The 16,335-nt window shown below is 51.4% G+C and overlaps 1 protein-coding gene across 1 annotated transcript in view; it reads left to right on the top strand.

The window, feature by feature from the left end:
- Positions 1-14,818, top strand: part of rdgC (retinal degeneration C) — a 64,295-nt gene extending 49,477 nt beyond the window's left edge. The window contains exons 7-14 of the mRNA XM_018639494.2: positions 2,099-2,265; positions 7,553-7,589; positions 7,714-7,926; positions 11,693-11,878; positions 13,145-13,290; positions 13,457-13,563; positions 14,012-14,263; positions 14,415-14,818. Coding sequence (XP_018495010.2) covers positions 2,099-2,265; positions 7,553-7,589; positions 7,714-7,926; positions 11,693-11,878; positions 13,145-13,290; positions 13,457-13,563; positions 14,012-14,263; positions 14,415-14,677 — 1,371 coding nt within the window. The 3' untranslated portion in view covers positions 14,678-14,818. The remainder of the gene's footprint in view (positions 1-2,098; positions 2,266-7,552; positions 7,590-7,713; positions 7,927-11,692; positions 11,879-13,144; positions 13,291-13,456; positions 13,564-14,011; positions 14,264-14,414) is intronic.
- The last annotated feature ends 1,517 nt before the right edge of the window (positions 14,819-16,335 follow it).

Here is a 16,335-nt window from a genome sequence, read left to right as displayed (position 1 = left end):
CAAAACAAGGTGCTCGAAGATGGGCGGACGGACGGACCGACGGACGGACAAAAGAACGAAAGGAGTTCGACCAAGAAAACCTGATCAATGAACGGAACGATTTGATGCGGTACCCTCGCGACACGAGTCGAGTGAGCGAGAGAGGCGTTTGAAGAAGGCAACGATGACCACGTTCGCGGAGGATGATTGTTGGTGGACTGTGCACACAATAAATGTTTTCCAAGCACGGCGACTGTATTGGACCGGGATGGATTTAGCCGACACAGGCCAGTCTTTGTTTGTTTGTCCGGTTGTTTGTTCCGTCGCAGAAAGTCCCCGCGTCAGTTTGCTCCTCGGAGCGCGAAACGCCTCCTTTGAGCTCGCGAGTGTGGTCGCTCATCGCGGCTACGACACAGAGATCGTCGATTCGATACAGAGCGTCCCATTGCGTCTTTTTTACGGAAGGATCCTGAGATAGCATCATGCCTATTCTTACCTCTCATTTGGAGTGAGTGAGGGAGCGAGCGAGCCGAGCCGGAGGATGACAAAAATCGTCCCTCGTTAGGCTGACAGCATTCAAAGAGTGTCTGCGGCGGATCATCGGACCGAGGCGAGGAAATATCTCTGATCGACTGAAGCCCGTTGAGAAATGCAACTTTATCCAATCAACGTCAGCGGGTCCTCGCACACACACGCGGCTTCCGGTGGAACGGAATCAATCCGGAGCTTGTCAGTAGAAGCTGATTGGAATTTTTCGCCCAACCCGGGCTCGCGGTCCTGTCATTTTTCCCTCGCTAACATTGAGCCCGACCGTGAGAAGCTCCCCCGCCGCTTCTTCGCCAATCGCGGTCTCCCGCGAAGGAGCTCGGTCGGAACCAGTAAACCTCGTCATTTCTCCGAATGGGTTCCTGATATTGTTCTTTCCACCTCACATGAGTCGCACCGATCGCCGTGGGTCTTCGTCGTCTTCGTCGTGTCGTCCGACTACCGACAGCCACATCAGATCTCATTGTGCGTGGATGATCCACGGAAACGGGGCAGCAGAGACGATTCTTCCCCACTGGCGTTGGCGGCAAATGAAGCGAAAGTATTCATTGTCGTGGGCGAGGAACGGACCAAGGAAAAATAACTTGCTCGGATCACGTTCATTAACGGAGCGATTCCAGTCATCGTTCTCCTTTAAGCCGTTGGTGATCCTCGTGCTGAACTGATACAGCGAAAGCAGCCGCAGCACCAACAGCGCCGGCGACGATGACGACAACGACGATCACGAGCAGACGGATGAATACTAATCTTCGTGCAGCTTTGCATATAATTAACTCGCCGCGCACTCTGTTCCGTGGAGTCCGAACGAGCTTGCGTGCGGGAATCAAAACAAGATGAACTCGACATCTGTTGGGGCGAGAGATATATTGCCCAACCGGAAAATAATTCCGACTCGCTTGCATGACATGCCTCTGATCTACCGGGAAGGCTGCATTCCTCTTCTTCAGAAGGCAGCGGCAAGCCCAGAAAGTCACTCTCGGCTCACGCTGGAGCTCGGTGGGGCTCCTTGGAGGGAAGCGACGTTGAAAGCAACATCCAAAGCGGTCACGCGATCGCTTGCGATGCCGACCGACCCCTGTCGAGTTTCCCTTCTCGGATTACAAAGTGTGCTCCCGATGTTCATGAGTTAACATTATCGTGCAAACCCCCCGCAAGAGTGTCGCAATTCGATCAGGGCGTCTGTTGTTGTGAGGACCTGATTTTGACTCTCGCATATTTTCCTCAATTTCTTCCTATCCAATGCTACGGGCTGGAGACGGTCTATTCCATCGAGTAAATTCCTGCCGACCGCTTGCCTCTTTTTGAACTGCTTCCGATCGAACACACCGACTTGAGATTTTTCTGGGACTGTCTGAGGAAGTTTGCCGAGTCCTCACGAGGGAGAGGAAAGGTGAACAACGGTCTAACAACTTTACGAGCCATTTGCGTTTGCTGATTAAGACGAACTTTTGAGCGGGGGAAGCTCCTTCCTCCCAACCTCCCCTGCCCGTTTGCTCACTAGCGGGTGCCGTTGTGTTCGGTACGATTCGACTTGCCTGCCTTGCTGATCCTAGAATTTGAACATTTTTTTCAGAACGGACTTCCTTCAAAAGACAATCCGTACGTCTTCAATGGTGATTTTGTGGATCGCGGAATTCACTCTGTTGAAGTTCTTATGCTTCTGCTTCTCTGCATGCTCGTTTGGAAAGACTCAGTCTTCTTGAACCGAGGAAACCACGAGGATTTTAACGTGAACCTGAGGTAAGTAATCCCATTACCGAAAACAATGTAACAGAAACTCTCGCTCAGAAAAGTTTTTTTGGGCGATCGACACAGTAAATTCTCGCAAAGTGCAACGCGAATCGTAGCGCCACGTCGATTGAAGAAGATCGGAAGGCAAAGACGTTTGCTGAACGATTCTTTTGCGACTGAGACATCGCAGATAAGGGAGAACGTTGTCGACGTCGACGGGAAGTCACATGTGTGCCGATATGATTCGTGTATTCGCCTCCATCCAAGCAACTTCGTATCCGAAGCATTGATTATGTCTTGCCGCGTTCGCTCCTTTCGTTGCACCAACGATATCTCCGTGTATATTTGTCCCGCTTTCCTCGTTGGAATTGCGACGGGACAGCTGAGAGTGAAAATTCCCAGGGAGCAACGAGTAGGGTGGCCTCGTGATACGAGTCGCTGACTTCAATCACTACCGTTTGGGGAGGCCGTCGGATCCATATGCTGACTACTCACAGACGATGTTTTCATTGTTCCTCCAACTCCGGCCGATATGTAGGTAATAGCTTCATGGGGCCGAATTCGGCGCAAGAGCCGCGGGATGTCGTTCGGGAATTTCACGTAAGCTGAGAGCAGCAGACTGGAGGACCGCTGGAAGAGCGACCGAAGACCCGACATGGCATCGATCCGCTAAGAGGAAATCGCATCTGAGCAAAAAGCGAATAGTGTAGTTTTCCAATCATGTGGGCCATTCCAGACTCGTGCGAGTTTCACGCGGGTCGCGTATAGCTATATCGGTTAACAAAACATACACGATCGTGTTTCATATCGAATTCGAAAAGGGACCTTGCGTCTCTGTTTTCAGCTGACCGCCCCCGTCCGACGTGGTCCTCGATATTGTTTTCTCTACGGACCGATGGAATACAGGCGGTACTAGGGACACATTGAAACGGCTTGAGCACACAAGCCCACTCTCACACATTCAAATACAATATAGTCGGAGCTCCGCATAACAAAAACCCCCACGGAAAGGGGTCGAGCGGCAGACCTGCAGTGTAATTGGAAAAAGAGAGAAACACTAGCTAGGTGCAAACCGACAAGGAATATGACCACGAGCGATGCTTCGGTCGAACAGGAGCGGAATAAGTACGTTTCCCTCCTCTGAGAGCTCCACTCCGCTCCACAATGGCTGCGGAATCCATTCAGCGATGCTGAACATGTACTAGAAAACATGACGGTGATGCCTTCTTGCATACGTCCTAACAGGACTCAGGCGACATTGTCAAAGAGCCCGCCGCCAGCTGAGTGGGGTCGGCGGGCAGTCGCTGCTTGAGGCCGCGAACGTCCGTTGTCGTCCAGCTCTACGCGTAAAACGTCTCACGGGTTTTTATCGAACATTCACCCTTAGTATCAGAAGTGGACTTGACCGCCGGCAGAGCCTATCTGGGCATCTCGGCTTCTGTCTCGACTATCAGAGGGCCAGAGAATGAACATTTGCATGATCGGCTCGTCGAGGTCCGCGGTGGGCTTCGACACTGCTATTGCTTTGCTCACCTCGGCGATGCTCGTACAAAGCATCTGTTCAACCGGAGTCGGATCGGCTCTTGAGCGACCCACTCGTCAGATTTTAGCGTAGGAGCCTGATGAGGCGCGAGGTGGACTTGCGAGACGAAGTTCTTCCAATGTCTCTCGGTGTGCTTATCCTTCTGCTCCAATGATTAATTATGCCGTCGCAGAAGTTTTTTCGGAAGCCCCAACGACAATCAGAGTGTCTAGCGACGCCGGACCCTCGCTATACATATGGAGTGCGGAAAGTATTCGGAGTCGCGGTGGGTCAATTATTCGTTCTCGAGTCTCGAAACCGTGCAACGAATGGGAACGATAGCGCGATTTCCTCCATGCCGGTCCACGAAGAGTACGTTCATGGGGGAGGGATAAGAATCATACCGCCTAAGTCGTGTCCTCGGCGTTCGATCCTCCCCTGAAGAGATCCCAATTTCCCCATGTAGAATACCCAAGCGATGCCGTGAATAGCATGGAACAGTGCTGGGCCTTACGACGCGCGAATGGAGAGCAGCAACGACTCGAGGCCGCGTCACCAATCAGAGCGTTCTCGGTGCAATCCAAATCGGTTCCTCATGGATCCAGCCGGGAGCCCGATTCTCAGCAATGCAGCTTCTGATTGAATCAGAGCAAGGTTTACATCTCCAACTCGACACATATCCGGGAAGAGGAGGCAGCCTTTCATATTGACGAAGATGTGCGCCTACGGCACCAGGCGCCAGAACTACGGCTACGATTAATGGTGATATGAGCCGCTCGACACCGTAGACAAACACTCGAGACGAGATAGCTCAGCGAGCGAGTATTCGCCAATCGTATCTGCCATTGAGCTCGATAGCTGTCATGGACAAGGCATCAACAGATCTTTTGGCTACTCTGTTTGTATTAGCGTCCTCCTCATCCTACACCCCCTTGAGCCTCTATGCACTCGTGTATGCATTCGGAAAATATGATCTCTCGACGTAGCTACACCAGCCAACGTGCCATGCCAAAGGGCAGTGTAGCTGACCTCAGCGTGCCTGTTGTGACAGCCGACCGGGCCCACTCGCCTTAGCCAAAGTCCATGCGAAGGCTTTCAACACGAGGGCATTGTCGTTCGCTCACGCTCCGGCCTTCTGGGGAAAAGCGGAGCCTCTTCCGGCAATATCGTCGAAACGGAAACCGAAGAGAAGATCCAACTCCCCGCTGGTAAATACACACCCAGACTGTGCACACATATTCCCGAGCCGTTCGGGCCGGCATCGACCCTCACTAACCGACTGATTTGGCGGTTTCGACTTGGTGAATATATTCCCAGTTAGATCAAAGTGTGAGCCGTACCGCCGGCTAAGTTTGCTTGTATATTTATGTGGGGCGACCTGGAAGTAATTTACCCGATGCGATCGACGTATTTATTAACGCGGAGTGCATAATGCATCGAGGGAGGCAGGCCAGTCGCCGAAGGTGTTGGATTCGACGCAACGATGAGCTATCCCCATCCCTTCTTCTCTTCCTCTGATCTGGATGGATACTCCCTTTCTGACGTCCCATCCCGGGGATTTTGTCATACACGGATCGAGGAACCAAATTTACGAATTCCTCATAAGCTGAACTTCCGCGCTACGATCGCCCGTAATGATATTTTTCGCGAAACCTCGCTCCTTCATCGACTTTGTGGCTCCACCATTTAAGGAGGAAATTCCCAGGCTGTCGGACCATGGCTCGGGAGGGAAGAAGCGAGAGAAACTCTCCGGTTCCCCTCGGTGGGCTCGTTAGTCTCAGCTCATTGCGAATGAGTGACTGACTCACTGACCGAATTTAGCGAGGAGCCTTGTAACGAGGAATACCGTTTCCGGTCGAATCGACTACTGAAGGTATCACCGCGTACTGCGGAGGAAACGGAACGGCTCTGCTCATTCCCAAAGGTCACAGGTGGACTCTTACCAAATGGCATTGAACCTCATGTTCAGCTTCTTCCGCTCTCCAGAAGGCGATCGACTCCGTCATTCTCGGCGAACTTTTCCGAGAACGAAGTCGTCGATATAAACAGGAGTCTCGTTCCTCTCCTTCTGTCCAAGATTCAATCGCACCCGCTCCGAAGAGATCATTCCCAGAACGGCCGGAGCAGGTCGAATGAGGAGCTCTGCATGCGGAGCGGCACGTACCGCTCTGCGGGTCTCGGCGAGATCTTGTTCCTTCCTTCACTTGGAGGAGAATTTTCCTAGCTGTGTGACGCTAATGTTGCAGGTTTACTTAGTCAGGCCAAAGCCTCGCAGAAAGAACCATGCCAACTCCAACTTGGGAGATTCTCGGAGGTGAACTTATACTCGTCGGGTTTACCCCACTCCCGATACCTATGATGCTATTCCGCGACGAATACGCCTCCAGAGCGATAAATTTTCGAAGTACATGACTTTCATTCGACCGAGAGGACTGCAGTCAACGCGTTCCCCCCTGGGAATCCTCACCCTTTAGAATCCCAGATCGATCGTCGTCTTGAACGTGAATTTTGCGTGTTTCAATCCGGAGCAGGATCCATCAGCGGACTCCTCGAAGCATGCACCTAAAATTCGGGACGCTCGATGAGGGTATCTGGTACACGCCCATGTTCGTGACGGAACGAACGCAGACCCGGTGGATGGGAGCCCTCCGCGGAGAGATAACGCGCTGGTTTCTTCCGGAGCATGGGGATTTTTTTTCGCAAGGGAATTAAATTATTCTTCTCGGTCTTCCAATCGATCTCCGAGAAATGTACATAGCGAGAAATTCATTACGTTATGATTCCATGCGAGCAGATCGAGTGGATGAAGAGAGATCAGTCGATAAAGCCTCGCGTTTGTCGAGATATCCGGTCGAGAGTCCGAGAGGAGCTCTCAAGCAGTGAATTATTTAAGGACGTATGACGAGAAGTGCTTGTAAGTGAATACATTGGGGTCGATAAAACGTTTAGCCGTACCATTTGCAATTGTAATTCCCCTTGCGACGGGGCCTGGGCCGCCAACGCCGAAACTTGACAGAGCTCTCCCTAACATGGATATCTCCGGGAAGAATCTGAGAATACTCCCGAGAGGGATTGGGAGCCCCGATTCGGGACCACGTCGTCCTCTGGATTCGATCACAATCGTCCGACACACTCCGAGACGACAATGTTGATCTTTCGAAGACTCTTCCGAGTGATCGAAGAGCGCAGAAAGCAGGACGATGGTCTGAGAAATATTGAGGTCAAGACTCAATCGGCCCCAGAAGAGCTTTACGACTAAGTAAGCTTCAATGGCTCCCTCGAGGAAAAAATGAAGAGGGTGCGATAGCCGACTTAACTCCATAGGGGATTTCATCTGGTTTGATTGATCGATTTAGAAAAGTCGCTCCTTCCAGACTTCAATTATCAGCTGTAGCGTATTCTGCTGACGGAGATCTATACTTCATTCATCACGCCTGTAAGAGGCCCGGGGCGCGTAGAATGATATCGCAGATCCTTCAATCTAATTCCGGCAGTCGTCTCCATGATATACCCAATGAAGCTTCCGACTCGCACGCACTGAGTACACCGTCATCTCTGGAGATATAATTATCCGCCATCGTTACGCAACTTTCGCAGCTTTCGAAACTCTTGATGAGGTGGCGGAGTTCTGCTCGTGGCGTTCTGATATATATCCGTGACGAGCCGAAATGAAATGAGGCGCCTCGAGACTGAGCCGAGCGCCGTCCACGTCGGTCGCGCGAAGATATGGACCGTGACATTTTTCGTCTAAAAAATAATATTTTCCCCCCACAGATACGGCTTTTTGAAAGAGATCATGTATAAGTATACGGTAAGTGCTCTGAATCTGTTTCGCTGTGTTCGAATACAGATCTGGTCTTTTCCCAGCCAGCTGAAAATACTTCAGCGGAATTTTCGACCTGGGGGTCGAATGATAAAATGTTTTCCTCTTGTAGCGACAAGCGCCTAAAATCATACAAGCCACGGAGGATCTGTATAGCTGGTTACCTTTCGCAACCTTGATCGACAACAAGATATTCGTGGTTCACGGGGGAGTGTCGTCGACCACGGACCTTAAGACCATCGCTGCCATCGATAGGCATCAATTCGCCACCGTTCTTCAGCCACCTGGACAACACTCCAACTACACGTATAAGGAATGGCGGCAGGTGAGCTCAACCTTCAAATCCTCGTGCAGCTAGTTCAATGCGTCGTGGCGGGCTCCCATCGAGCGTGAGTACCTTGCGTGATAGTTCACGCGCTGCGAGGAGTCGAATCAGGCGGGGGGTCCGCCCCGGGCATCGATGCTCTAATTTCTTTGTCACCACCACAGCTACAGCAAGAGAGAGTATCAGCGTCGTCGCTATTCTTGCTCTTGGTATCTAACTTTGGAACGTAGTCGAGCCGCAGTATGATCGGAGCCAAACCTAGATTCTAGAACTCAATTATCGCCAGAAATATCGATGCTACACTCGATTCAAACTCTCACAACAGCGTTTCGCTCGAGCTTCTCGCGAGAGCAAATTCGAAACGTTCCGCAGCTGAGCCTCTAACAGCGAGGACTCGTAAAAAACGCGATAGAGATTTGTGCTACTCGAGCAAGCTGCATCCGTGACTGGAATTGAAAGGGCGGAAACTCTCCGCGACAAATCTGTTGCTTAATATTCCGTCGGTTTTCCGGAGTCCTCGAATTTTCCGATGATTCAATGAAGTTGTCTCGGTGCATTTCCGATTCTGCACCAGCGCCGTTCCGATGAGTCGGAGTGCGATGCGATATACGGGCAATAAAGCCCGCTCAACGCGAGAGCTTCCCGACCCGCCGAAAATAAACATGGTAGCGGTGTGACAACGAGATCCATTCTTTCGCGACTACAGTCCGGGCCGATGATTCCGAAGGCTCTGCTGGAACGTGGAGCGCTGTTTCCAAACATGTGAAATCTCCAGAGGCAACAAAGTTCGTCCGTGCCGCCGAATCAGCTGATCGGAAATTCAGTCGGCTCCCAAAAGGAGGATAGTGTCTATCATGTTGGCTCTAGGCGGAGAGCGGAGCTTTTCAGCGAAGTCTCAAATTCGGGAGCTTCTTTTTGTGAGCGTGTGACGACGTCTTCGCTAATTAGATATCATCATGCCCGTACATGACTCGGTCAGACGAGCCGTCAACTCCCCTCGTACCACTGTGGCTATTGGAATGTTACCTCACGACGAAATCATAGCTTGCTGGAAAGAAGCTTCAAGTAATGACATCCCCGACGGAACGTCTGACTGAGAGCCTATTTCCTCGTCGAATCATGACGAGTTCCGTTCGGCTGTTGCACGCATCCCGTCTGAGAGGGACACCCCGTGATTATTGAGAATCAGAAACATGGAATCCGACATTGTTGGCGGGAATTATTCCCTTCTCCAGCTGCGGTGCCGAGCACCGACCCCGCCGAGGAATCTGACGGACCGGCGTCCTTCGTCACTAGAGCGGAGCCCTCCGGATATCCTTGAGTAAACTCCGCGGGGTAGTCTCCAGGAGGTCAACGAGGATTCCCCACCTGGAAGGAAACGATCCGGTATGGAGCTGTTGGCGGATACTAATACAGAGAACAACATCCGGACCATCTTGACGGGGGATGAGCCCGTCGGTGTTCCTCGGCACATTCACTTCTCGATCAATCTGTGGCGAGTTCCACACCTTCCCTTGCAGCTGCTGCTGCTGCCGCCGGTTCTTCTGTTTTTCGTCCTCTCCCACTCAATAGGATGAAACTTATTGAGAACTCGGCCCCGATTCGAGCCGGCCTCGATTTGACCGATCATGGCGGTGGTGAGAGTACAGACTTACCGCCGGCAGAAGCGACCGCCTATGATGAGAATTGCTGCCGGCAACAAGGATGTCGAACCAATGTTTTTCTGCACGACCGGTCGCTGGAGAGCGAAGGCTCCTAGAGGAGTTCCAATGCTTCCTGCTATTGATTAAGAGGCATTCACTTATTATTAGCAACCGTGGAATTAGAGCGTCATTAGGAAGAAGTGAACGAGCAAGCGAATCGAAGAAGACGGCAACGACGTTGTAAGAATGTTCCTCCCCAAATGAATGGCGAGCCTAATTCCGGATTCCAGTCACGGCATTCTTCGCCGCATCGTATTGCTCACCTTACGAGAAGTCTCTTGCCTTTGTCCGATTCCCCCCACTCCGATCTAATGGATATTTGAGTAGCGTACGAGAGTTAGCGCATAGCCGCCGGATGGTTTCAGATGATACCGAAATGGAAGTCGAGCAAGACAGGAATCCAAGGACACAATGGAATCCTTCCTCCTTTGTCTGGAAGGGTCCGGTCCTGTTTCTCTCTTGGGAGTCTTTACGTAGTATTCATTCGGAAGGCCTTCTCCCGGATTTCCGTCTTCAATCGAGTTTGGACAAGTGAACTGCAGCTGTTCCATAGGATACAAGCGGATGGGAACGGTGTTCCGCCTGACTTGGGATTGGGCTCGTTTCGCTTCGGAGGAACCAACAAATATCTGGCGAGGGAGGTTTTATTCGTCATCGACTATATTTGAGACCTGAATTTCGTCAACCTATACCTTTCCCGCGCTGTCCCATAATTACATGAGGATGGATGAGTTTCCGGTCATCAGAAATTGAAGGAATGTTCAGCCCAAAGCCTCGGTACTTCGGGATGGGGCAATCCCGACGGAAAAGGCGAGAATCGCTCTCCCCGGATTCAGAATTTCGCCGAAGTGAAGGGATGCCCCCGTCGATTTCCCGAAGTTTTCCGATGAAGAAATGGGTAGCCTGAATCGGATCATCGACTCTCCGCGCTAGACAGCGCGAGTGGGGTCATCGCGAATTTTCCCGGTATATGGAGGCCTCAACCTTTCGGCTATCCGTCGATGTAGTCGCCATCTTGCGTCGACGGTCCTCTGCGCCCGGGCTCCTTACACCGACTGTGCAACTTGTTCCGCCTGGGGACGAATGAGTTCGAGTGATATTTCCTCCGATCAGAACTTCTGGGCTACATATGCATCTTGAGGCTACGTCGCCGGCGCCAGTGAACTTCGAGAGACTACTCCAAAGGTCACCTGGGCACTCAGGAACTCTTATCGATAGAAGAGAGAGGGACTTCGGGAGAGTCTTTGCGTGCGCGGGTGCCGATCGCTTCCAGATGTCTGTCAATGAGGCTTCTGCCGTGTTAATAGGTCCATTCATCCTCTCGGAAACAAAGCGATGCTCAGAGGTCTGACTGTTTTCAAGCTTCGACCGTGCTTGTCAACTCGTCACTCACGGCTACCGCTGCTATTGAGACTGCACAGCGGCGACGCTCGCCGGCTTGCTGACTCTCCCTGCGGCATCTCCACAAAGGCCAGCTACGCTTGACCTCGTTTCCGCGCTATCACACGACTTCTATACCCGACGCAGCAAGCCCAATCGATGAGAGCAGCTTGAGCAGCTCCGCTTGAGCTTACTTCGCTGTTCCGAGCGTCATCGATCACCTGGCAAGTTCGGAACTCGGAGGCTTTCCAGACTCGAGCGGGGTGCGACAAGGCGGGAGAATAGAAAGGCAACCAACAATGCGCTAGAAGCAGTCGGTCACTAGGTCCGAATGTTTCTTCGCATTCGATTCGGCCGGAGTCCCTTGCGAAAGACTCCTGGACGACCTTGAGATTCTCAGCACGCTGACATTGAACATTGCCAAATCCTTTCACGTGTCCGCGGAGAAGACAGTGGGAGACCTTTCTAATCGAGTCCGAATACTCTCTCGAATTGAGTAAGCTGCCCAAATCCGAAAAGCAATCTCAATTCGTGGTGACCGGGCTCCTGGACCGGCTTCTGTGCGAGTCATCAGTACGAAACCGGAGCTGAGTTGGCGCCAAGCCGCAATCTCAGCCAATTCGTTTCTGCCTCCCGCAGATCACTTCTGCGGTCTCGGAAAATTAATCTATCTTTCCTTTTAGGTGGTCGATCTACTGTGGTCGGATCCGAGGTCGCTGAACGGATGTCAACCAAACAACATGCGGGGAGGGGGTTCATTTTTCGGACCCGATGTCACAGAGGCCTTCTTGAAGAAATACGACCTCTCACTCATTATCAGATCTCACGAATGTAAAGTGGATGGCTATGAATTCACCCATAACAAGAAGGTACGCTGAAATTCTCTCATTCGCGGAACTCATCTCGCTCGAATGTTTCTTCTTCGAGCTGCGATTTCTCGTGCATGCGGAAGACGGACCGAGATTGATAATAATGAGCAGCTTCGGTCTCTCGGGGGATGGCCCAGTCGGATGGGAGCTCCGAGAAATCTCCTCCGTAACCGGGTCGAAAATGGAGAGATGCAGCTAGGCCGGAAGAAGCGTCTGCTAGTTCGGTCTCCGAGATTGGATGTGATTCGAGACGACGACGGGAGGTCCCCTGGAAGCTTATACGACCCTTTCCCGAGGTCAAAACTCTGGGAGAATGATGATATTCAAGCTTTTCTCTTTACTATTCGGGATGAGTTGAAGCGAATGTCCTCCCGCCGTCGTTGACTTCGCCCTCTGAGGTCATCTCATAACTGGCAAGCGCGCGGGCGGAAACGAGGGGAAACACCGGGGAATCCGGCTTGGAAGGCAAAGACTGCACTCCCCGCGGCTCAAACCGGCAGTGGATTTCGGTCGGGGCTAATTTTCTTCTTTGAACTCTCCATCGGGGTCGTCGTCGTCGTCGACGACGTTGTTGCTGCTGCTTCTGGCGCCGAGGTTGGTCCCCGCCGGAGCTCCGCAAAACGGATCCATTGTTTTCACTTTGCTGTTGAGGCATCAGAAGAACGAGCTCGGCGAGAACCCGACTCGACTTCATCTACTTTTGCTTCTCAATCTCCGGTCTCATTTCCACAGCTGACAGTCTTATTCTCCGAGACGGGGAAAGACCGCCAATAAACTATTCGAGCGGCCACGTCGCGTCGTTTGTGGTTCTCGGGCTGGTTGGAAGACCCTATTGGGATCAGGAGTCGGATTTACTCTCTGTCAGCCGTATGGGCACGTCCCGAGAGATTTATCTAAATATATATTTACCCGGCGAATGAGCTGAATTCGCGCGCTTCTCTGCCAACTCGGACTTGGTCGCAACGAATCGGATTCGAGCAATAGCGAATGGGAGAGGTCCGAGTGCGCGTTCGATCAGCATGGCGGTTGGTTTTTCGAAGGGGAGTGGGGGACTCCGATTGAAAATCAGAAAGAAATCCTCCAAATGACGACTGACTCCAGAGCGGGCGTAGAGAGTGGTCGGCGCGTGTGAGGCGTCGATTGAGGTCATCGGGTAACTCGAGAGAGCGTTCTGAATCATCACTATGGTCGAAGCGTTCCACTTCGAGCAGAAAAGAGTGCAACCCGAGCTAAGAAATATTTCCAACACGAGGGAATTTTCTCCAGGTGTTGACGATGTTCTCCGCGTCCAACTACTACGACGTTGGGAGCAACCGAGGAGCGTACGTGAGACTCGACGGTCCCACCCTAAATCCCCACATCGTCATGTACGTGAGCACCGCTCAAACTCGGAAGGCGACCATTCAGCAGAGGCAAGTGTCTCCCGATCTGTTTTGAAGAGAGAAATAACAAAACCAGGATGAAGATGGAACACACTCTTGCAGCGTTCCTCTCTGAGTGAGCTCACTCCATTCTCAGGGTGCCTCCACCTGCATTTACAATGCTCGCTTCATGTGCTCACAGTCACTTTGATTTCAGGAGCGGTTTAATGGAACATAGCGCGTTGCGGGAGCTGAAACACCATATATTCGCCTGTCAATCCCTTCTCAAGAAAGAGTTCTTGCTGATCGATCCCTCAAATTCCGGTGAGCAAGCAGCACGGATCGCTCGCCTATCTGCGAGCTATGTATTTCTAAGAGAAGGAAGTGGGGGGGGGGCGGGGAATTGTCTCTCGCGTTTTTTCGGGCTGCGGGGCCCACGAAGAGAGAAGAGACCATGGACTCTCGATCTTCTCTCGAACAGTCGGGAAAGCTCGTATTTGATGACATTTGACCCCGGTGAGGGGCATGAGGGCGGGAGCGCTGAAACAGGAGGCGAAAATCTCTTCGTTCATGGTTCCGCGGAGTTGCCGCGCGTTGCGGGAATTACGTCCTCCCCGAGCTGATTTCCTCTCTATGTCTCCGGATTCCCTCGATCCGCTCTCTCTCTCTCTCGTCCGCTCCAGGCGGAGGAAAGTCGTCAGAGTGCTAAACCCATTATAAGAGTCATTCCGGCAACGTGATTATGATGAAGAATTTCCCTCTCTCGTCGCAGGCACTGTGAAAATAAGCGACTGGTGCAATATCATGGAGCGGACTGTTGGCCTGAAGGTGACCTGGAGGATGCTCTGTCCCAAGATCGCGCAGGTTGACCATCAGAAGGGCCTGGTCCACTATGAGAGCACCTTCGACGAGTACTACATGACCAATGCGCTCGCACAAAACGGGCCTTCCTTCCTTGAGAGTCTCTACCGAAACAAAGAGGCCTTGGAAACCATCTTTCGGATCATGGATAAAGATGGCTCCGGTGAGTCTGGCGTCTGATGAACTTTTCCCGTATCCAATGCGATCAGCCGATGCCTTGTCGGAAGTCGGATTCCGATGTATTCCCCTGAGTTCGTTCCTCCTCCGGGCCATCGACGACACGCCCCGATAACATATTGTCCCACTCTCTGCAGGCCTCATCTCCATGCAAGAGTTTCAAGATGCGTGCGATCTTCTCGGACAACACGCGGAGCAACCCATGAGCAAAGACCAGATAGAGCAGCTGGCCAAATCAATTGACATCAATAAAGACGGCTTCATAGACTTCAATGAATTTCTCGAAGCTTTCCGGCTTGCCGACAAGACGCCTTCGCTCGAAGAGAAATCACCGGAACAGGAAGACTATGCAACATTCGATCAGAATCTCGACCAGGACGTGGAGATTACCAGGTTATAGATTAGACAAAGCTGGTATATTTATACGTCCAAGTGCTATTGAATCACGCCGAGTTTCTGGATGAATTCTCACAAATCCAACCAGTGCATAATTGTGATCATGGTAGAACGGACTCGGATGAGCTTGAGATCCATCCTCGAGGTGTCTCGTGGAATCATCCGACGCCGTGCACGTCTGTGGCTTAGGTGGCTGAGAAGTCGAACTGTGAGATGAATCGACCCATAGAACACGGAATAATTACCCGGAGGCAAAAGGACCAAATCTTGAATACATGATCGAAGTCTGAAATAATTCTGATCACAAATACTATCCGTCACCGTATGCCCTTAATTTCTCTAATCACTCTCATCGAGTTGATCCAATCGGGTGTCGGACTCATAAGGTCGATCTCCCAAACTCTCACCGTTTACAAAAGAGCTGGAATAAATTCACGTCGCTACTCGATAGAGGACCGTGGATGGATCAACTCGTTCTGACGAAGAATTGCCCTCAAGAATCTTTCGATTGGCGAACTACACACCATGAGGGTTCCTCCAGCAGTGAACGCAATGTATACGCCTTTGGCTCCATGCTTCTGTTTTCTGCGCAAGGAATCCTCCATTCTCTCGGAGATATTCTTCTGCACACGGAGCTCGGCTACACAGTATTATTAATCAACGTGATTCTATCCCCGGCTGCAGCTTTAATGTGCCATGTACGCCACGTCTAAACCTCACACGTTCCGCTGGCTTGACCAACTTGCTGTGAAAGGTCTCCCGACTCGTGGCTTGAGGGAGACCGTTCCCTCATGCGTTTCCAGATGAGAAGAAATTCCCAGATGAGCCAGAAACACAAAGCTCCTAACTCCTATCAAGGCTGAGAAATTCCGCTCCAATGAAAATGAGGATCTTCACTTGAGGCTGTCACGCGGAACGTTGCACTTGTCACCTGATCGAAAGGCTGTGTGACACGGGGCGAGCTCGAACCGTGATACGGCTGTATTGTACTATTGAATCGAGAGCAGACAGTGGGACGTCGAACAGGTTTATCATGAGTCGTATAGAAGACTTTATGTGTGGACAAGTTCGATAGGTTACAACTTTGACACTTTCGCTATTGGAGGCTTTCGGGCCAGCTGATTGACGTGTGAACGTTGTTGCGCGCGGGAGATAAGCAAGCCGATAATAACCGAACAGATCAACTGGAAAGTCACTATGATCCTAGCGCGTGGGATCGGAATGCATTTTTTTTCTCCGCTGCTCATCTTTCCCTTCCCATTCCATCGCTCGACTATTTGCCATAATTCCTGTTCTGACTTCGAATCAATCCTTATATTATACTCGTCTCCCTACAATAGTATTTCTCTGATCAGCTCCGTTTTATTCCTTGAAAGCACGCCATTGGATACCTACGCACCGCCGACACGTTCATTATTATCTCCGTTCTAACTTTTAGCGAATCAATAATGACGTTCAGCTTGCCTACGATAGTTTTAGGCTGGAACAGAGGGGCCAATTAGTTTCCAATCTACATACATGAGATACGTTTCAGCGAATTAGCAATGAATCTTCAGAGGAAATATACTGTGCTTCACTGAATCGACCATTGATCGACGGATCTGCCGATCGATCCCACACCCACTCACTCACTCACTCACTCACTCACTCATCAATTCTAAC

The sequence above is a fragment of the Galendromus occidentalis genome, unplaced genomic scaffold (assembly GCF_000255335.2).
Source record: "Galendromus occidentalis unplaced genomic scaffold, Mocc_1.1 scf7180000077440, whole genome shotgun sequence".
NCBI lineage: Eukaryota > Metazoa > Arthropoda > Arachnida > Mesostigmata > Phytoseiidae > Galendromus > Galendromus occidentalis.
Note: the sequence above shows the minus strand (reverse complement) of the source record. Positions and strands in the feature narration are given on the sequence as shown.